Raw genomic sequence first — 20,642 nt, 5'->3', positions numbered from 1 at the left:
CACATATATATTGGGCTGTCATTAACGTTCGTGGTTCTCAGCCGTGGGCTGCTCGTTGTCCCGTTTCATTTTTTTCGTCTTCGTACATGCGTTCGGATTCTTCCTGCAATGAACCTTGCCGCGACTCTAACAGCTCCTGGTCTTCGAGAACCAATCTGTCAATAAGGCGGGGAAGCACCATATCGAAAAACTTATCTTCTTGCAGCAGTTTGTCAATATACTCGTCCAGATGAATCGACTTGACTGTTTGGTTTTCAATCGTGTTTAATCGTCGACGGTCGGCCAACAAAGGCTCCAGTTTCTGGTAAACTATCACCGATTGGCAAGTGATTCTAATATACAGAGCTGCTAATGCCGTGAGGTAGATAAAATCCTTCTGTACGAGCAAATGATAAACTATATCGGCAGCAGGTTGAAGCTGCAGAAGTCTGAGCAGGAGGCATATAAATGGGGTTGGAAGTGTATGTCCAGCATTTGCATAAGTTCCAATTTGCTCCAACTCGACGCCTCGATCCAGAAGTACTAGCAAGTCGGCGTGTTGGCATTCTCGTTTCCAATATTGGCTGTCGAGTATTCGCTCGCGTAATATTTTCTCGATGAGAAAAACAGGGTGAACACCATGAACTCGTTTGGTATTTGCTACCAGTCCTCTATCAATAGTGACAGACATTTGATGTAGAATAGAGAATAGAAGATTATGATCTCAATCTCCGGGTAAAATGATAGTTGGTCGTGGCTTTCTTCAAAAAAATTTGTCGAAAAACCAGCGACAAAACAAGGTATAAGGATTTAACTGTTTGGTGTATTAGACAAGACCTCAAGTTAATTGAAGACTAAATTACTGTTAAACCAGAGCGCTGAATCACTAAAAGGTATGTTTCTTTCATGGTTCGGGCAATGACAAATTTGAATTCACAATGAAAGAAGTAAACGATTTTCATAAAAAAATCTTTGTTTAAACGTTAACAGCATTGTCTTCCAAATTGTGGCCCAATTATTGTCCTACTAACTCTTCAGATGTCCGAAGAATTAAATCAAGCAGCCAAGGACTTGTCTCTCGACGAAAAGAAGGACGTGACGGTTCTGGATTCGAGGGAAGAGTTCAACGTGAAGCATCCACTAAATTCGAAGTGGACCTTGTGGTACACCAAACCAGCGGTGGACTCCAGTGAGAGCTGGTCTGATCTGTTGAAGCCAGTTGTTGCTTTTGACACAGTCGAAGAGTTTTGGGGTATCTTCAACTCCATCCCAAAGGCAGACGAACTACCATTGAAATCTGACTACCATTTATTTAGAGAAAACATCAAACCAGAGTGGGAGGACCCTGCCAATTCTAAGGGTGGCAGATTCTCTTTCCAGTTTAAGGGCAAAAGGCTGGAACATGGAATCAACGAAATCTGGACCAGAGCATTGTTGAGTGTTATTGGTGAGACCATAGAAGACGATCAAAATGAAGTCAATGGAGTTGTTTTGAACGTCAGAAAAGCGGGCTACAGAGTGTGTCTTTGGACGAAGTCCTGCGATAGAGCTGCACTTGTGCCTATTGGAGAAAGATTGAAGAAGATATTGATGCTCAGAGAGGGTGAGTCTGTTGAGTTCATCAGTCACAAAGATTCCAACGACCGTGGAGCAAAACCTGCATTCTACGTCTAAACCCTCTCTCACCCCCACAGCAAGATTTTAACACACAGTTCTCAAGCTGGACATAACTCGAGTTTCGTTGCATCCATGACCCAATGTATTGTGCTGATACGTTGTATAAGTGGTTATATAGCTGAAAATGCTTAAATCAACAATAATTTATTTCTGGTTTTAAACTAAAAATACACACATCGCCTCTAGGATATCATAGTAAAAATCACTTGGTTGCTGACGATGAGACAGTAACAATGCGGTATTGCTTGATAGTGCCCACAGTCTGTCCAGAAGTAGCTAAGCTCCCCAGACCAACAGAACCGGTTGACCATGACCCAACAGTAGAATACAAGGAGTAGAAACTCTGCGTGAAAGTGATCGAAAATGTTTTGGCAACGCCAGCCTCGGTAGTTGTACGCCATGCAATAGTAGGAGAGACGGTTGTTGAGCCCGTCTCTGTAGAAGTGACATCACTGTTGCTAGACGCAGATGTCAGCGCAGAGGTGGTTGGAGTCGTTGCGGCAGCCGCTGCTCCTGGAGTAGTCGTAGTTCCTGTTCCCTTGGTGCCCGTCCCTGTTGTTCCCGTTGTTGCTGTAGTTCCTGTTGTTGGAATCGCTGTAGTAGCTGCATTGGCTGGCGTCGTGGGCGTCGTAGCTGTAGTTGCTGCATTGGCTGGAGTAGTGGTGGTTCCAGTGGTACCAGTACCAGTGATTCCTGTAGTTGCGATTGTGCCGGTAGTTGGTGTTGCCGTAGTAGCCGCGTTAGCGGGGATGGCGGTCGTTCCTGTAGTTCCTGTAGTTCCGGTAACGGCAGCTATGGGTGTCGTGGCCGTGGTACCGGTCGTGTTTGGTGGTGTTGTTTGTGCCGTCGCCGTTGTAGCAGCATTTGGTGTAATCGGTGTAGTTGGTGTAGTTTCTGTTGTAGTAACTGGGTCGGCAGCCAGCGCGAGCGCAGCGAACGTAATCAGCCAATATACCGCTCTCATTCTATATATTAAAGGAGCAATCGAGTACGATAAAATTCGGTAACTTGTTTTTTTTCAAACATTTCCTCCCGGCAACACCCCTCCCCTGAGCCTCAGTATCGCTTATGTAAGTCAAGTGTACCTTGTAATTGTATTTTTAGATAAGGAGATGTACGGTGGCTGTCAGGGTTTGTGGCTAAGCAGGCGAGCTTGAAGAAGCACCACCGAACCAAAGCCGCCAAGATTATTTCTAACGGCTGCACCTTCTGGCACCTACTCGAGCACTTAAAAAGCCCCAAAAGCATCTTTACGTGTTCCCTATTTTTTCAAGGATATATTTGCGAAGGCTGGGAGATCTAGATGTATTCGACGGTGTAAAGATGAGGTTGTTTTTTGCAGGTGGTTCGCGAACTCTGTGTGTGCCACGGTCACTGCCCAGCTGCAAGTCCAAAAAAACGGTAAGGAACAAATAATACAGCACGGTTTTCGGGTTTCCTTTCGGTGTTTGAAGTTTTGGCTTTCTGAAGAGGTCGTGCATATTTTGGGTGTTTACCCCTGGAAATAAAATCCCGGTTTCTGTGATCCTACTCACCGCTTTTGTGTTTCAATGGTTCGCGGAGGCAACTACATTGCCCTGGGTGCATCAGAAAACCGGTTGGATTTCTCCAAAATTCGCCATTATGGTTTATGGGCGTTTCTGCTGCTCAACATCGCTATCTTTTTGCGCTTGTCCTATTCATTATGTAGCCTCAAGACTCCGGAAGCGCCTTTTATAGACTTGAATGTCGCAAATTTTGAGCGATATCTTCAGCCTATGGACTTTGCAAATGCCTCAGCTGTTTTCAACGAGGTGTATGATGTTCTGAAGCAGAAGAATGCGGACATCAATCCTATCGGTGTCAGTTTTATTCCAGCCTATATCCCAGAAGGGACACTATTGTACCATTCCAATCATCGAGGCCAGCCTCCGAAAACTGTTGAATGGGTTGCTATGGACTATGAGTTCAGCTACAATTTTGCGCATCTGAGAAGAAACAGGCCAAGAAAAGGTCATGATCCTGGGGGTCCTCCAAATTTCAAGCCGCCGGGAGGCAAATGGCCCTCTCATGGTGACCATCAGCCAAATTTTGATGGTCCTGCATCATTGTTCACATTCCAGGTGACGAAACCTCTGGACAAAGTCATTGTTCTAGGTGGTGCGTCGGCTGCCAAATCATTAACAGGAGAAATGGACACACAGTTTGTTCTATCTCAGGTTGCAGATTACGATGATTTTAATGAGCGGATTGCTGCCGCTAGGATTTGCTCGTGGGGGAAGAAACACGGAGGTCTCGATGGATATGTGCGATTAGAGGTTGGCTTTGAAATGGTCGTCTGCGACTTTGAAGAGAAAATGGTTCCAATTTCCAATGTGACTCTGGCGAATGCAACAGAATTTCTTGACTTCCCTCCAGAGAAGTTTGCAGATATCGATAATGGAGAGGATCTGAATGCCGAAATAAGTGCGGTCATCGACGTGGTCGAGGCAATGACAGGATTTGAGCATTATCTCGCTGGTGCAAGGGCTTATGATGGTGAGAAGCGGATTCTGCTTGATTTCTCGAAGTTTGTGACTCCGCTGAATAGGACATTCGTTCATCCAGATCCATATCTCAGACGAATCCACAATATTTCATCGGAATTGAAAACCGACTTGGTCAACTCAGTGCAAGAAATGCTGTCAACACCAAACGATCCGTACAGCTCTACGAACTGGCAGGTGGTAACTGACTACATTGTTGACAAGTTCGCGCCAATGCTGGTCAATGTGAACTCATCCTTTGCTCTCTATGGCCAACATAGGGACCATCAGACATTGGGAACCAACCTGACCGCTTATACATACAATTTTGTCAGACGATACTTGAGCGAACCTGACCACGAGCTTCTTCCAAAACATCGTGCAATGGCCATCTGGGACTACACTCATCCATACCAGTCTTTGAAATCGACAGCAGACTTCTTCCTCTGGAACTCCATCACCATTGTTCAGTCGAGGATAGTGGATACAATATACAGTTGCTTCACCTTGAGCAGGAAGCTACTATCCCCATTGACCGGAGCCTCGCTTCCTGATGACATAGATGATCAGATTTTGAAAGCCAAGGCTGAGCTGTCTGATCTCCTGGAAAGTTTGCGTTGGGCATACTACTACAGATGCTCCCAGAGCTGTAACTTTGACGAGCTTTGTTTCGTCCCTACCTGGGGACCCTCCCCACTAGGTTTCAGCAATGCCAATTCCACTGGCTTTTATGATGACGGAACTGGAAGAGCAAGAATTAAAAAGGAGCTCAGATGCATCAACTACGATTTGCTTCTTCAGAAAAGCGTTAAACGTGGTTGAAGCACAGTGTAGATTCGAGTAATGAGTGAAAGGGATTCTAATCAAAAGACTACGGACCAGATAGGGTCTAATTTGCGCTGCACTTGAAGCTTTTCCTAAGGCTGTCAGCCTATATTGTGTAAACTTGCCCATTTCAGTTGTAGCTTGTACCTTTGATGTTACTTGATCTACGAAGCATCGCCTCTAGATGAGGTCTCTCCATCGTGTATTATGATGTGAAACAATCATAAAAGTGGGTTCAATATACCGATTTCAGCCGGATGTTATCCCAGGGCATCATCAACGAGCACAAAATATAGTCTTGAACCCGCTCACTTGAGCCTGACTCGGGATGGTAGCTACATTTTGCCGAAAGTCACTTGCAACACAGGGCATGAAAGTAGTCGGATGCAGCCACTCCAAAACCTCAAATAAATTGCAAATGAGCTGGCAGCTAGATTTCAATAGTGCACAGAGCAAGGCCTATCGTCGTGGTCCTATATCACTGAGTGGCCATGCCAAACCATTTGTGAGATATCTTTGCGAAAGCTTGACTTGGCTTACATACTCGTTATGTAATCAGATTCATTTTTTCCTCGAACCCATTTTTAAGAATACGTTTTACAAAGCATTTAATTTGCCTATGGAACGAGTGGATCAATATAGAGACCAAGCAGCTGTCCAATGGACTCGGCTACACAACACATACCAGCGGTATCTGGATATCGCGACTCCCCACACAGTGTATAGATGGGCTGCAACGTATGTGCTGATGTTTTTGTTTGCCTTGAGAATTGTGCTATGCGAAGGATGGTACATTGTTTGCTATACATGGGCTATCTACCTACTAAGCATGCTGTTGCAGTTTCTGACGCCTAAGTTTGATCCGTCTTTGGAGCAAGAATACGAGAACGAGTCCATTGAAGAGGGTACAGCAAAAATGAGTGACAAAGATGAAGAGTTTAGGCCGTTTATCAGAAGACTTCCTGAATTCAGATTTTGGTTGAATGCCACCAGAGGCACAATTGTAGCTTTGGTCTGTTCATTGTTCAGAGTTTTTGATATTCCTGTCTTTTGGCCTATCCTCCTGGTATACTTTGTGATTTTATTCACTCTGACTATGAGGAGGCAAATCCAACATATGATCAAGTACAGATATCTTCCGTTCGACATAGGAAAAGCACGCTATGGGCGCAAGTGAGCTCTCATGTGAATAAGGTGTGTCTGTGGAAAATCAGGAAAACAATAAAGCACCACAAAGCAAGGATAATGCGTCCTTGTGTTGTGAGGACAAGATAAAAAACGAATCTCAGTATGTTGTCATTATAGTTCGCCACGGCCCGATAATAGTTCCATCGCTTCCGTGGCTTTAAGTCAATCTCATTATTAGAAAGATGAGTAAACTTGTCCATGAGGTACCCCTTGGAGTTAATCAAAGACATAGGGGGTTCCAACGGTACATCAATTCTCAGGTAAACTGGAATGTGGTCAGACAGTTTTATCGATGGAATTGAGTCGTATTTGATGACACGTTCTTTTGATTCATTCAGCCCCATCAAATCTTCCTCGAGGTCTTTGTAATCGAGATATAATATTCTATCGCACCAAGAAGGGGTCCTCTTATAATTGTAGGTCGATGTGCCTGTTTTGAACTTGTAAGTTGGAAGAAATTTGATTTCTGGCTCCTTGAATCCCCATAATATTCTGCCAGAAGATCGCATGATGTTTAGTTCGTCTAGTTCCATGCCAGAGCGTTCTTCATCAGGGTTTCCGGCAAAGTGGTACGCCCCTGTTTTCCTGTAATTAAGATCCCCCATGATAAAGCAGTGTGAGTTGGGTTTATGCATTCCGAAGCCATCCTGGAAACTTAAGCCGTGTAATATGCTATCAAGATCAACGTTTCTTCTCATCAGATATTTGACACCTTCGTTGGCAGCCAAGTGTGCCACTACAAATGTCAGCTCGGTTGTTTTGCCATAATCAGCCTCGTACGAAACTCTCAAGCCCGTGGCTCCCTTGATATTCGTCATGAAATATCCCAAGGGAACATTTGCCGATCTTCTCACTTTTCGACACCTGGACTTGTATGGAGAAATCAGAATAATTCCCACGTTTCCTACATGATTTATCTCGATCACCTCCAAGTTGATCTGGGTTTTGGCCACCAAGCTATCCAGCAGCAAGTTACTCAACGCCAGAAGCCTAATATTGATGGTGCAATGATTTGTTCCCTCATTAATGGAAGAGATTTCTTGGAAACCAAACACCAGGAGATCGGGCACGTGCCCCTCATTGTGTGCAATTAAATTGGCAATATCCTCACCAAACTCGGGCACAATTGGGGTTTTCTTACCGCAATTATAGGTAAGAAGGAACAGGGACAAAGACATAAAGTTTCAGAGCACAGCCAGATATTGGTTTTAGGCAAGCAGATATTTTTTACAGTTACAAAAAAGAAAAAACGGAGTCATTAGGCCTCACTTGGAGCTGAATGTGTGCGTGGCTTGTCTTCGCTGGAAGGGTGCACACTTGATGAGTTGGTGGCAGTGATAAACTTATTTGGGATCTTGTCAGGTCTGTAAAACCTCAAATCAACCCTTCCGACCAAGTAGAGCAGATTGACAACGGCTTCCAAAAACCCCCAGAGCATGTACATAACCACCGGTTTGGCTAGCCACCCTTGTGTAGCGTACGTTGTATCAAGAAATAGGAGCACGCATCGGAAGATCGCACCAATGAAGACACATGCAGATGTGAGAGCAACCAGCAAAATTGAGCTATTGTGCTTGATAGAATATTTGGCTTCCTCTTGAGCTTCATATTGGTTGAGTTGTGACGATTCATCCGCCATTGAATAAAGATCTCCGCCTCTCAGGATGGTTCTTTCCGAGTGTTTGGCGAGGTCGCCGTGCCGTTGAACAAACAAGTAGCGTCCTTCCTCAGCAGCGCCCTGAGGAATGTAATACGTCGGGGCAAACGACGTGATCCAAAATGGCTGGAACACGGTTGCTTTCTTGTCCCTAGAAGAAGGGGGGATCAAGAAGGCGCACATAACAAGCAGTATGGCCAACAGCGAGTAGAAACAGATAAGAACGGATGTCACCTTCACAACGTTGCGGCACATGTTGTAGTGGCTTTGGCTCAGAAAGTATAAATACGGCACCACGCCTGCAACAATTGTCATGACAACGACTGCCACCACAAGCAAATAGATTGTCATCATGGCAATCTGGAAGTATTTCTGGTTGCCGCCAACAGGATGGCGCCAAGTGAAGAGCCGCTGTGCCAGTACGAGGTTGAGAGAGGCCAGAAACACCGTTGGAAGGACAAGTAGGACTTCGGAAGCTATGCCTGTGTGCAATCTGAGGATGTTCTTTGCCCACGCGATTCTCAAAGCAAAGCCTAACAGTCTTATTAGACAATAAGCTGCAAAACCGAGTGACAACGGGAACCAGTGTCCTCTTGTCTTGTTCTTGGAAAAGATAAATAAATGGCCAAGCATGAGCAAAAAGAACACAGCTGTAAAGACGCTGCTTGGAGCAATGTCTTTGTGGTCCGGATAGGATCCGAACTGAGACTGCTGTTGATCTTTGAGATATGTGATAAGTGCATCTGGGATCTGCCGATTGGATTGCAGGTGAAGAGCATTTTTAGCAATATCAACAAGCTTCACAATCCCCGTGCCCGGTGCGGCGTTATCTGTCAAGGAGTTGATTAGAGAGGGTAAAGAAGACATGTCCCCGTTGCCTTTTCAGGCAGAGGGTAGCTGGCTTATATAGTATATTCTGAACGGAAACAAAATCGGGAATTACAGAGACAACCCTCCAGTAATGAGGAACTGTTCGAGGGGCATCCTGAAAACACTCGCACTGAGTCATTTCCGTTATAATAATAAGCTTTTCAGATTGTGGGGTACAGTGTCTGATGTGGTGTCAATCCAAAAAACCGGACCAAAAAGCAGAACGCATATATGTCGGGCGTTGTTGGCAGGCTTCATTGTGGTAGGCTCACGAGCACAACCCGAATGGTTTGACCATAGTGCAGAAACAGATAATAAATGCTAGCCGTTTGCTTCTCTGAGTATATATAGAGATGCATATTTCTAAGCGATCTGAGAATTATATGTATCTGCAGTGTCTGTGAAAATGGTAGCTACAGAACTAAATATGTCAAAAAAATAAAGCCAAAATTCTGTGTTCTGCAATTATAGAATAAAATGGCTCTTCACCGAAACACCCAAAATCATGCGACTTCAACGGAGTAGAACATCATTTTGAGAGTTCCAGGTCTTATAAAAGCTTTATCTAAAATTGAGTGAAGCTCCATTACTCGTTTTGAAAGATGACTATCGAAACTGCAATCTTATCTGCCAGCACAGAAAAAACCAATATTGACACACTCTCTCGTGAGATGGAGACCACTGCCGACACTGACAGTGTAATGGATCATGAGAACTCCATTGAAGATAATGTCTTCGGAGGCTACGACCATATCACGTTCTATGTGAACTCTGCAGACATCACGGCAGAATATTTTATCCACGTTTATGGCTTCACCCCTTACTGTCACAAAGGCCTCGAAACTGGATCTCGCATTACCAATGCCCGTGTCGTCCGCAATGGAGCTGTCATTATTCAATTTGTGAGCTGTCTCAGACCACCAGAGTCAAAGGGTCTTTCCGAAGACGACATGAAGCTCATCCGGGAAATCCATCACCACACTACTACACACGGAGACGCAGTTAAAGATGTTGCGTTCCAGGTCCGTAATGTGGAACAAGTCCACAAGAGAGCCTTGGAAGGTGGTGCCACGTCAGTGCTGGAGCCCACAACTTACGAGGACGAGCATGGTTTGATCACTATTTCTCGGGTTGGCGTGATTGGTGATACAACGCATACGCTAGTTGACCGGACTTCATACTCTGGTTTTCTCCCTGGAGGCTACCAGCTTGACCAACTGGAGAACAACCGCCCGACAGAGGTGAAGTTTGACGTAATTGATCACTGTGTGCAGAATCTCGGTTGGAACAAGATGGTCAAGAGCTGTGAAATGTACAAAAAGATCTTCGGCTTCCACAAGTTCTGGTCTGTGGATGACAAGCAAGTCTATACGGCTTTCTCTGCCCTCAAATCCACAGTTATGGCGTCACCTTCCGAGAAGATTAAAATGCCTGTCAACGAGCCAGCCAAGGGCCTTAAAAAGTCGCAAATTGAGGAGTTTCTGGAATTTTATGGTGGTCCTGGTATTCAACACGTTGCGCTGAAGGTTGATGATATTTTGAGCACTGTCGAGGCCCTCAGAGCACGAGGTGTGGAATTTATTAGTGTTCCTGAACGGTACTACCAAAACCTGGAGAAAAGATTGAAGGAAAGCAAACACCCAGAGTTCAAGGAAAGCATGGATAAGATCAGGCAACTTGGCATCTTGGTCGACTTTGACGAAGATGGATACCTCTTACAGCTTTTCACGCGGTCAGTGTTTGATCGTCCCACGTTTTTCTTCGAAGTCATCCAAAGACATAACCACAACGGGTTCGGGGCTGGCAACTTCAAGGGACTCTTTGAAGTGCTAGAGGAAGACCAAAAGAGAAGAGGTAACTTGGTGGATCAAAACGAGGAAGTTGATCCTTACGACGCTGAGGACGACTAATTAAATGCTGAAAAATGCAGGAACAAAAATTTCGGTTACAACTGGAAAATATATATGTAAGTATCGTTCGAGAAACGATGGTATAGTGCTTACCAAGTTTGCATCTCTTCAAAGTAGTCAATCCTCTTCTTGTCGTCTAAGTGTTTGATGACAGAGGCCCTGACAGTATCAGTCATATTAGGGTGAGCACAGATGCCGAAAGCAATGGATCCAGAAGTCTCGGAAATTTCTTCCTGGACAAGCTGGTCAACATTGATTCTTCCGCGGCGAAATTCAACGAAATCGAAGGCCTGTTGCAAAGTTTCCAAGGTAAGGGTGTGTTCGGTGGTCTTTTCTCTTTCGGATCTCTTTTCCTCAGAAAACTCCACAGAGCTACCAGAACTGGAGGTTGTGTCAGTGTCGACTTCGGCTATGCTGGAATTAGGGTTCGAAACGTAGATGATAGGTCTGCATTTAGTGCCCTTGAATTGTCTCAGCTCCTCCTTGAACCAGTTTAGGGAGTTGTATTCTTTCACCGACCAGTAGAGCTTCACCTCCGTCTTAACATTTCGAGACACAAGGTCCAGTGCATAAGAGAATGGACCTGGGATACCATTACCACCAGCAATCAGAACAGCCTTATCAAACTGGTGGTATGGGTTCTTCAACCCGTATGGACCTTCAACAAGGACTCTAACATTGAAAACCTTGTGGTCGTGTTTTCTAACTCTATGACCCATGATCTTGGTAACACCGCCTTTAATCTTACAATAGAAGTGGATGTGGTCTTTGTCTGTGATAGACTCAATCAAGGTAAAAGGATGAGATTGCCAGAAGGTTTTCGGAGTTAAAAAGTAAACGAAACCGTGGGCACCTGGGAAAGGCTTCCAGTAGCTCTTTGGATAAGGAACTGAAAGTTTGATGGTTCCTTCTTTTTCGAGGATTTCACATCTAGCAGTTCTAACTCCGAATAGCACGATTCTGGCGATTCTGACAGCTCTATCGAAACACCAGAGAGCAGCACAAGCGTAGTAATATTTGCCGTAATCCTGGCTAGAGGCGTGTAGCCAAGCGGTCCATAAGAACATAGTCACCAAAACGATGTGGCCGATAAGGAAGAACTCATACCAGTATCTTCTCACTCCATAGACAGCGGCACCCATGGCCACCCAACAGCACACGGCTGCTGCAATGCCATGACGAAAGTAAGAAGCATGGATTCTGGTATGCCATTTCCCAATAGCAAAAGACTGGATAGTCATGGCAATAGCATGCACTAGCACCTCCAAGCACAGAATTCTGCCAAGGGCTTTGTGGAAAGTGACAAATCTAGAATATGGCCACCTGGTGATCCACTGCATGATGTTGTTTCTTCCCGGGAATCCAAACAGCAGAGGGAACAAGTAAGACGCTAGAATAGCAGATCTATCACCGATGTATCTTGAGTAACCCGCAGACTTCGTTTTGAACACCATATCGCCCTTGTAGTAGGTGATTCCAAGAATAGAATTGGCCAAGAAGATGTAGACGAAGAATATGACAAGAACAATGGTCTCAAATCTGTCGGGGAACAGTCCTAGCAGTCCAAAGTTCTCCATGTGCCTGCCTCCAAAAATAGCTGGCAGAGCAATATGCTTTCTCCAGAAGTTAGTAGCTGGGCCTACCAGCTTTCTTCTCAGAGACGGTATTAGAATAAGTGACCAGTTGATGACCGCGCACACAACTAGCAGCAAAGCCCAGGCAGACAGTGCTGCAATACCCAAATAGCGGGACACCGCCATATTGTTCCATCTATGATAGTTACCCTTGTAGTAGCCCACGTAGTTCTTGGTCAAATTACCACCGGTGATAGGATAGTTGATGATAGCTTTTTTCTTGAAGCCCTTAACGTCGCTGATGTTGACCATGTACTTGGTAGCATTTTCGTAGGCTGCATGAATACTATCAACGGTGAAGTTGTATTTGTGACAAGTCTTCATCAACTCATGGTCTGCAGCGTGGTTATACTCTCCACTATGATCATAGACACAGGCGATCCAGGAACCCAACTCTGCAGGGTTGGAGCAAGCACAAGCACTGTCCTTGCTGGTTTTTTTGCAGAAAGTAGCGGTAGCCTCAACTGCTGACTGGCAAGCAAGCACAATATAGCCCTCGTGAGAATAAGTTTTGTCCGAGGCTGCTAGACCAGCTAGACCAGCTAGACCAGCTAAAACGAGCCATTTGTTCGAAATCATGACTAAGTACTGGTTTACAATAAAATATGGTGGCTAGTCCGTATATATACGAATCTTAATGGAAACGGGTGGCACTTTGCATCTGGAAAATTCACTAAACAAACTCCTCCTATTCGCTATTCTCAAGTTTTTCAAAGTCAGACATGGTAAAAACTGCGACAAATTTAGCCAGATGCACGTCACCTGCAGCTACGCATTTATCGAAGATTGTTAGGAGGGGCAGGGCAGGTTTTAGTAACAGTCTATTTATACTGGTAGCTATGGTTTAACATATATTCTGACTTCTGTTTGCCAACGGTCAGGAAAGATCGACAGCTCGCTTAATCTCGTACACGTATAACAGCTACTGATCGTTGAGATAATCTGCGTTTTAACTACAGTAATATGCAACATGCCGCTTTCGCGCATTATAAAAAATAATTGTCCGATTCGGATCGTTGAAAAAGGGCTTAGCAGGGTACTACAGGTTGCCAAGATTAATGGAAAAACTACGGTCTAGGCACGTTCGTTAAACGGTAAATACATGAAAATATCATTCACACAATGTTCTCACTAAGAACCGCCGACCCCTGGCCCTTTTCCAACCAATTTGTCTACGATGTCCGATAAAATCCCAATAGCTTATTGTCGTCACAATACTTCTCCTGCAAAGACCATATTACTATTTTCAGCTATTGTTTTTTTATGTATTTCCGCAGTAAGATTTTGCAACCGATCCACGACCAGCCGACACACGGAAAGAAGACGGCTCAAGTACTTATCAACCACCTTCATATCATATGAGCACGAGCCATTGCTCAAAGCCACGCCTTCTACGAAGAACTTGTACTTCTTCTCCCGTTATATGCGCTTGAGCCAAGTTATTACAAGAAGTCGATCGGCTGAACGTTGACGTACTCCATTGGTCAGCGCATCACTGCTCCAAGTTAAAAGGGTCCTTTTAAAATTTGTTTTTTTCTTCTTCCGGCGGGGGATGCACCTGCACATAAAGAAAGCACTCTCCAATCTGGAAAGGGTTTAAAACGTTTTTCAGGACCCATATATAACTGTCGCCTATAAGCTGTCATCTAACTTATCGACTCGTCTGCCATGACTCAGATGTAGAAGGTGACATGAAAATCAAACAAGGGCCCGGCGTAGCAACTGACTCTTTCACTCAAGCCTACGCTGATGATCAGAGAACAGTTGAATCAAGGGTGCTGTTGCAATCGAGGAGTACAGAACCAACAGCTCCACAGTATGGAATACAAATAGCGTTATGGACCTCGTATGATCAGTGAGTTTTCGATCAGTTGCGTAAACCTTTTCAGGCAGTGAAAATAACTGTCGTACTTTCTATTACGTAATCGTTCATATGATTTAGCCTGGAGTTTATTTTATCGCAGGTCCCGGACCAATACCTGCTTGCACATAACGTCATTTATGCTTGGGCCAAGCATCTGATTTGTACCATGTCAAGAAATTCGAGAAAAATCTGGCCTCCAGTTGTTGCAGCGACAATAGTTGCTGGACTGGTAATAGGAGGTGCTTGGGCGTTCAAGAGAATTAGCCTTGGGCTTTTCGAAGAACCTGCGAAAACATCCAAAGCTTGCAAGGGCAACGATCAATCTGTGTCACTGGTTCTCACTCAAAAGGATCTTGACTCTTTCAGTGCGTCGTATCTGAATGATTATCCAAACCTGACTGTCGTTCTTCATCCCTCTGTTGATAAATCAGAATTTTTAAATCGGTTCACTGTGCAAAGACATTCACACAAAGTCATCCAAGTTCGGTCAGAGGAAAGTATTTTCCATGTTCTGAAACAACTGAACTCCAGAATAAACCTCGTAACAATGAGGAACCTGGAAATGTCTGCAAAAGAAGTCGAAGGATTTCATTTAGATAAGTTTCTGACTAACATTGATGAGGTGGATAGTATAAATAAATATGTATAGCCCGAGCAGTTAACGTTTGACGATGTCTCTTCTCGCCCCAAAAACAATATTCTCTGTCTTCTGATTGCTTCCACTCATATAACCGTACTCTATGGTACTCCATGCAGCACCACTATTTGCCGAAAACTTCTTTGGTTTTGGCGGAACCTTTGGGCGCTCATGTTTGGCAGCGATGGCGGGCCCGATCAAGGGATATCGATCCCCAAACCTCTTATGCATCAAACGTGAAAGAGACTGTATGGCCATCACTACTTGATATGGATCTCGGCGTTCATATAGATCGACTGTTTGGAACAACTCATCTTGAGGAACCCCTTCCGACTTGATGAAGTTTAAAAATTGCTCAATTGACTCCATTTGTACAAATGCCATTTTGCTTTTCTTGACCGGAAGCGTATTTGGTCCCCAAACACAGTTTATCAGCTGCGATAAAACTTCCCCTGATTTGAGGAAATCGACCAGGTCTGTGGACCTGAGTTCATTTTCGTTGATACTCGAGCCCATAACATGTAAAAGCCAGTCTTTGACCTCATTCTGAAGCGACGGGTTGTTATACTTCTTGCTCCTTGACGTTTTCAAGTCTTCATCTAAATTAGAAACGTCCTTCATTAATTAATAAGTGGAGGACTGAGAAACACGCTTATTTTTTTAATTGTTCCAGCCGCTGCAACTCCAGGTGTATTCCCAAAATTAGTGAAGTCCTCTTAGGTCTTCTGGTTCATTTTTACGACACTTTTCATTATGCCTGCTGGAGGAGAAGTCCACATTTTGCTACAACATGTGCAGGTATCGAATGCGGTCAATGTAAAACATATTATACAAAGAGCAGTTGACATTTGTCAATCGCTAGGGCGGACCCTAACTTGTTCTGTAACGCAAGGTCAGGTTTGGGTAATATTTTTTCTCTTGGAGGGCGATCAAAAGGCTGCTATCGACCGGTATAGAATGGCTACAGAGCTTGATGAACAAGACGGACTCATTGATTCGCCAGAGGTGCAACAAAAGCTAAACAATATCTTGAACAAAATATCCGGATTTTTGCAACGCGAGGTTGAACGAAATCCAAATTATGGCTCGAACGAAAGAGGTTTGAGCTCAACGCTGATATCTCAGGTGCTAAGTGGAGGCGATTCCACTTCGTCCCAGTTGGGTATGCTCTCGTCTCTTCTCGGCGCTGGTGGAAGCAAAAGCACGGGTACTGGACTTGGAGGAGCGATGGGAGGAGGAGCGAGCAGATTCGGATCATTGATCTTGGCCTTGGCTGGAGCCCGTGCAACTCCCCAACAGCAACAGATCCATGGTGGATTCAATCTCGGCTACCTTCTGGGAGGCGGTAGTGGCACGGCTAGCTCCATGGGTGGAGGAATGGGAGGAGAATTAGGTTCCCTGGTTTCTGAATTGCTGGGAAGGACAATACATTGGGTCTAGATTTGGTGGAGGACAACAAGGAGGTCATGGATTTGGCGTGGTGGGAGGCCAAGATGGATATGGAGGAGGTAGACATGAAAATGCTGGCTATGGTCAAGGTGGATTTGGTGGCAGAGGAAGGTATGATGATAATAGCTATGGCCAACACGGTGGACTTGGTGGCATGGGAGGACATCGTCAAGCTTTTCTTGAGTTTTGAGCAATGAAATTCTCAGAGTCAAGGGAGAAATACTGGTTTTGACATTTTATGTGTTTGTCCACTTGATTTACGAAACACGAATAAACGAAATTGAGAGCTTGTTTATTATTCTGTTTCGATAAATTATAGTGCTTTGTCCAAGGCTGTAGGCGTCTTGAGTGCTGATAGCCAGATTTTCACTTGCCAGTTTAGCATCCTGAAGGTTGTCAGATACTGATCGTTGGTTCTCTCTGAATTAAGAGCCTCGTATGAATTTAGGTTACCTCGATCGGTTTGAGACGCAAGAGTAGAACCCGTACCGGTTACTTTATGACAAGCCCAGAAATAGAAGACATCATGGAAAAGTGCAAACTGTGATGGTGTTGCATTACACTCACAAGTTATACGAAGTCATCGATTAATATCAAGAAGCTAATTGTAGTGGTACATTTACGTAAACCAGTGTTAAAGTTGATCTGCCAACTTTTTGACGGAATCAAATTTTTAACAATTGCCCCTACAAATAGATAAGAACCCGAGGAGGGAATGAATTAAATTTGGCCCAAAAGTTTCACAAATTAACGCAGGCCATACTTATACCTCAGAGAGCACTTTATTGACATTTTGGGAATATAGGGTTTCGATCACCCTAATCGCGGTTTTGCAGTATTTGGTGAATATATTGTAGACGGAGCTGATTTACATTCGGCCATGTTTCATACCCCTCCGACAAAAGACAGCTGGCAAACAGACACATCAGTCAAGTTCTCCTATGATGCTGAACAACCGGATGTCCTAGAAAACACCCAGCAAACAGCTCTCAGCTCTCAGTCGCAATCAGATAAGTCGCCGGCCATTGGATCGGAAAGACGTGACAGCAATGAAAAAATCCTGAATTCAGTCCAAACGATAAGCAAAGACGAACTTCCGGCTTCTCTTCTAAAGCACTTACAGGACTTCATAAAATCTCTCAGAGAGCCTCGATACGCAAAGCCTCTAGCTACGTTCGAGATCGCTGAGCTGTTCCAAAGATTTTATACAGATTTTAGCATCAGAACAAATGACCTCACGCATAGTGACAAAAGAGTGGAGTTGAAGGAGCTTGATAGACCATTAAATAACCCTTCTTACAAGTACAACCTCATTGTTGAGCGCTTACTTTGTGAGAAGTTTTACTCATCTGTCATGTTTCCTAAGAAGGGCGTCCCGATAGATGAATTTGAGAAAAAACTCAACTACGATTTTGGAATCAAGCTTGCATACCTCAACAGTTTGGACATCAAGTTTGAAAATTTAGATATCCATTTGGATATTGATGAAGAGTCATTCGTGGACAATTTGCATGATCGCATACTCCCCCAGTTCGAGATATTCACAGCGGAGCGCTCTCCTACGCTGAAATTGAAGCATTTGTCCCAGATACATGCAGAAATTGACAAGCTGATCAGAGAACTTAGCAAAAGCACCGTATCCGAACTAAATACGGACATTTATCTTCCAATCCTCATTTACATTCTGATCAAACTTGAAGATCTGCGGACGCATGCACTCATTTCCCAATTTGAATTCATTAAGCGATTTCGGAACGATTATATCTATGACGGTATTGACGATGAAAAGGGCCAGTTGTTGTATGTCTTCACCAATTTTGAGGCAAGCCTTTCTTATCTTGCTAGTGTGACTTTGGACAATCTTAACATAAGCTTGGACGAGAGTATTTCGAAGGTTCCTGAAGAAACTCGTGAACTGTTTATTAAATTCTTGACAAAGCCGTTGGTTTTAGAATCAATTGAGGAGGAAATCAAAAAAATACGACCTCTTCCGACACCTTCTCGTCAACCTTCTTCCCTCTTGGACTCATCTCGGTTTTCCTTGCTGGCACCATCTGAATTTTTGCCCTTATATCATGCTGATCAAGGCATCCGAAACATAAGTAATGCTGTGGACTCCAGTATCAAAAGCATTATAGGGAGGGTTTCGTGGCTGAATTCTATTGGAGCTACAGACAACCATGACCCTATTTTGGAGTCCACAAGACAGCAGATGGAGGAAAATTTAGCCATACAATCCACTGTCTCACTTCCAAAAGTTGAGGAATCCAAGATCACTCCGACTTCGTCGATCTCCACCAGCGATTCTCGTCATCATGTACATACTGGCTCCGACGTATCGTTACAACTCTCGTCACATTTGGATCAATCCGAAACGGGAGAAGATATGGGAGCATCCACGATTACTTCGTCAACATTGGTTCGTACAAGGTCGCAAACAGACTCCATTGTTTCATCGCCTAATGCTCAGGATAAATTTATCAACAAATTTACCAGCAGCATGAGTGGAGTCATGAAGAACTTCCGCCCTGTGAGCGCATCGTCGTCTAGCTCCTCTCTCAATGTACACCTGGAACCCAATGCTTCAAGTAATGGAGCCTCTCAGAATACCATCAGCCCCTTCAATACAGGAAGCAACAGTCAATCAGGAGATAAGAATAAGCCTTCACTCAACAAGATGCGCAGCCGTACTACTAGTTTGATAAATACGGGTCTATTTAATCAGGAGTATTCAAAAATGGGGAAGGCAGGGCTTCTAAACTCCATTGAGAACGCGTTTGAAAATGTTAAGAATAGAAGCCGAGGAAGTTCTTTGAGTGATCATCTTCAAAACCGTTCTGAAGATCATCAAAAGCTTGCCAGCATTGATATTTCAAAACTAGATCGCTTTGGCAATAAGCCATTCGAACAGCTCTCTGTGTCTGAGCTATCGCAGATGTATCAAAACTACCAGTATATTTTAAGCATGTTAAATAAGTTAGATAACTAAACAGAATACATTATAACACTTCGGCATGAAACTTGCCACACCTAGATATATTTTTATTATCAAGGAGGAGAGTTACCGTGTTTCTTCTGACAGGAAAAAATATCCGTCCCTGAAAATATATTCTATCGCCATGTATTCGAGCTTCAGCAGGTACATCGAGTCCCCTGGGCCCAATACCAAGGAAATGGCTCCATCTCAAGTGCCTCGGTATATCTACAACCTATGGAGAAGTTATAAGTATATGATTCTATCCACTGTTGCTGTGTTTATATTGTTGAACTTGAGCCTGGGTGATCCTAGCACTTCTGTCAGAAAGCGATACAGCCTGTCAGACTTTTACCCACAGAGCTTTTTTGGAAATGCTACTTTGATCAAGACCCCGCCTCCTCGAAAGAACGTACATGATATGTATACAATCGAGGCTCGACTTGCTCACTATTTTCCTTACAACTCACAAGGTGAAATTGAAAACAATATTTGGCAGATGTGGCAACAAAGACCAGACGACAAGAAATTTCCAGTAAACTGTTTCCCCCACATCCAACGATGGAGATTGGTGAATGATGATTACAACCATAACCTCATCTTGACGTCCGAGGGAGAATCCTTAGTTTCAGATTATCTCAAGGATCAGGTACCAGAGGTTTTGGATGCACTGCTCAAACTTCCAGATGCTCGGCTCAAATATGAGTTTCTCAAGTACTTGATCGTGTACATTGGAGGCGGACTGTTTGCGGACATTGATACAATTTGCGCGAAACCTATGAAGTACTGGTACGAGTCTCGTATTATTCCGGGCAAGCTCATGGTAGGCATTTCCACAGACTACAATGACGAGAACTGGACGCTGCTGTACAACAGAAGACTATCGTTTTCAAACAAGCTTTTCAGGGCGAAGTCTCATCATCCTTTCTTGGCAAAACTTATTGCTCGAATTACCTATATGGTTCACAACGATGATCGCATAACTCACGAGATTGACTGGAATACTGCTTTTGAAAATTTGGATAGTAATGGCGAACCATTAACACAGTGTACTGGGGAATCGGTTTTCACTGACACTTTATTTGAGTATTTGAATGAGCTAGAATCTCCTTTCATCTACAGAGTTGCAAGAACAGATAAAGATCTATTACCGGAAAAGATTGTGGGCCCTGAAACACAAGATAAGATCTCATACAAGCTGCTTAGTCTGGCTGTTGGGCCAACACAAGTAGATGATGTTATAATAATGCCTGAAATCACCTTCAAAGGATCTAAGGAGTTTGAAAGTCATAATTCAAAAAGCATGAAACAAGATTTCACAGCAGAATACGATGATGAGAATAAAAGAGAAGGAAATGAAAAACTTTACTACGCAAGACCACTGAATATACTCACATGGGACGATTTCGATGAATCTTACTGAGATAGAGTGTGAAACATAGGAAATACACAATCACAATTAGCGGTCATGCTG

The 20,642-nt window shown here is 44.0% G+C and overlaps 14 protein-coding genes across 14 annotated transcripts; 8 read left to right on the top strand and 6 right to left on the bottom strand.

Moving 5' to 3' along the window:
- Positions 1-37: 37 nt before the first annotated feature.
- On the bottom strand, positions 38-670 carry KL911_000870 (uncharacterized protein; the record flags this gene model as incomplete). Its single annotated transcript, XM_043201172.1, has 1 exon — positions 38-670. The coding sequence occupies one exon, from the start codon at positions 668-670 to the stop codon at positions 38-40; it is 633 nt and encodes a 210-aa protein (XP_043056434.1).
- A 347-nt stretch (positions 671-1,017) lies between these two features.
- Positions 1,018-1,653, top strand: KL911_000869 (uncharacterized protein; the record flags this gene model as incomplete). The annotated part of the gene is made up of 1 exon (XM_043201170.1): positions 1,018-1,653. The coding sequence occupies one exon, from the start codon at positions 1,018-1,020 to the stop codon at positions 1,651-1,653; it is 636 nt and encodes a 211-aa protein (XP_043056433.1).
- A 205-nt stretch (positions 1,654-1,858) lies between these two features.
- Positions 1,859-2,620, bottom strand: KL911_000868 (uncharacterized protein; the record flags this gene model as incomplete). The annotated part of the gene is made up of 1 exon (XM_043201169.1): positions 1,859-2,620. One exon carries the CDS (start codon positions 2,618-2,620, stop codon positions 1,859-1,861), a length of 762 nt encoding a protein of 253 aa, XP_043056432.1.
- A 586-nt stretch (positions 2,621-3,206) lies between these two features.
- Positions 3,207-4,982, top strand: KL911_000867 (uncharacterized protein; the record flags this gene model as incomplete). Its single annotated transcript, XM_043201168.1, has 1 exon — positions 3,207-4,982. The coding sequence occupies one exon, from the start codon at positions 3,207-3,209 to the stop codon at positions 4,980-4,982; it is 1,776 nt and encodes a 591-aa protein (XP_043056431.1).
- Positions 4,983-5,355: 373 nt separating this feature from the next.
- Positions 5,356-6,162, top strand: KL911_000866 (uncharacterized protein; the record flags this gene model as incomplete). The annotated part of the gene is made up of 1 exon (XM_043201167.1): positions 5,356-6,162. The coding sequence occupies one exon, from the start codon at positions 5,356-5,358 to the stop codon at positions 6,160-6,162; it is 807 nt and encodes a 268-aa protein (XP_043056430.1).
- A 4-nt stretch (positions 6,163-6,166) lies between these two features.
- On the bottom strand, positions 6,167-7,351 carry KL911_000865 (uncharacterized protein; the record flags this gene model as incomplete). Its single annotated transcript, XM_043201166.1, has 1 exon — positions 6,167-7,351. One exon carries the CDS (start codon positions 7,349-7,351, stop codon positions 6,167-6,169), a length of 1,185 nt encoding a protein of 394 aa, XP_043056429.1.
- An 80-nt stretch (positions 7,352-7,431) lies between these two features.
- On the bottom strand, positions 7,432-8,697 carry KL911_000864 (uncharacterized protein; the record flags this gene model as incomplete). The annotated part of the gene is made up of 1 exon (XM_043201165.1): positions 7,432-8,697. The coding sequence occupies one exon, from the start codon at positions 8,695-8,697 to the stop codon at positions 7,432-7,434; it is 1,266 nt and encodes a 421-aa protein (XP_043056428.1).
- Positions 8,698-9,302: 605 nt separating this feature from the next.
- On the top strand, positions 9,303-10,610 carry KL911_000863 (uncharacterized protein; the record flags this gene model as incomplete). Its single annotated transcript, XM_043201164.1, has 1 exon — positions 9,303-10,610. One exon carries the CDS (start codon positions 9,303-9,305, stop codon positions 10,608-10,610), a length of 1,308 nt encoding a protein of 435 aa, XP_043056427.1.
- An 89-nt stretch (positions 10,611-10,699) lies between these two features.
- On the bottom strand, positions 10,700-12,823 carry KL911_000862 (uncharacterized protein; the record flags this gene model as incomplete). The annotated part of the gene is made up of 1 exon (XM_043201163.1): positions 10,700-12,823. The coding sequence occupies one exon, from the start codon at positions 12,821-12,823 to the stop codon at positions 10,700-10,702; it is 2,124 nt and encodes a 707-aa protein (XP_043056426.1).
- A 1,112-nt stretch (positions 12,824-13,935) lies between these two features.
- On the top strand, positions 13,936-14,757 carry KL911_000861 (uncharacterized protein; the record flags this gene model as incomplete). The annotated part of the gene is made up of 2 exons (XM_043201162.1): positions 13,936-14,090; positions 14,187-14,757. The coding sequence occupies 2 exons, from the start codon at positions 13,936-13,938 to the stop codon at positions 14,755-14,757; spliced, it is 726 nt and encodes a 241-aa protein (XP_043056425.1).
- A 9-nt stretch (positions 14,758-14,766) lies between these two features.
- On the bottom strand, positions 14,767-15,366 carry KL911_000860 (uncharacterized protein; the record flags this gene model as incomplete). The annotated part of the gene is made up of 1 exon (XM_043201161.1): positions 14,767-15,366. The coding sequence occupies one exon, from the start codon at positions 15,364-15,366 to the stop codon at positions 14,767-14,769; it is 600 nt and encodes a 199-aa protein (XP_043056424.1).
- Positions 15,367-15,498: 132 nt separating this feature from the next.
- KL911_000859 (uncharacterized protein) lies at positions 15,499-16,185 on the top strand (the record flags this gene model as incomplete). The annotated part of the gene is made up of 1 exon (XM_043201159.1): positions 15,499-16,185. The coding sequence occupies one exon, from the start codon at positions 15,499-15,501 to the stop codon at positions 16,183-16,185; it is 687 nt and encodes a 228-aa protein (XP_043056423.1).
- An 889-nt stretch (positions 16,186-17,074) lies between these two features.
- On the top strand, positions 17,075-19,183 carry KL911_000858 (uncharacterized protein; the record flags this gene model as incomplete). The annotated part of the gene is made up of 1 exon (XM_043201158.1): positions 17,075-19,183. One exon carries the CDS (start codon positions 17,075-17,077, stop codon positions 19,181-19,183), a length of 2,109 nt encoding a protein of 702 aa, XP_043056422.1.
- A 130-nt stretch (positions 19,184-19,313) lies between these two features.
- On the top strand, positions 19,314-20,591 carry KL911_000857 (uncharacterized protein; the record flags this gene model as incomplete). Its single annotated transcript, XM_043201157.1, has 1 exon — positions 19,314-20,591. One exon carries the CDS (start codon positions 19,314-19,316, stop codon positions 20,589-20,591), a length of 1,278 nt encoding a protein of 425 aa, XP_043056421.1.
- Between the last annotated feature and the right edge of the window lie 51 nt (positions 20,592-20,642).

The sequence above is a fragment of the Ogataea haglerorum genome (genome assembly GCF_019207285.1).
Source record: "Ogataea haglerorum isolate 81-453-3 chromosome Unknown 81-453-3_NODE_2_length_903871_cov_94.662503, whole genome shotgun sequence".
NCBI classification, from domain to species: Eukaryota; Fungi; Ascomycota; class Pichiomycetes; order Pichiales; family Pichiaceae; genus Ogataea; species Ogataea haglerorum.
This window is presented reverse-complemented; position numbering and strand designations above follow the sequence as displayed.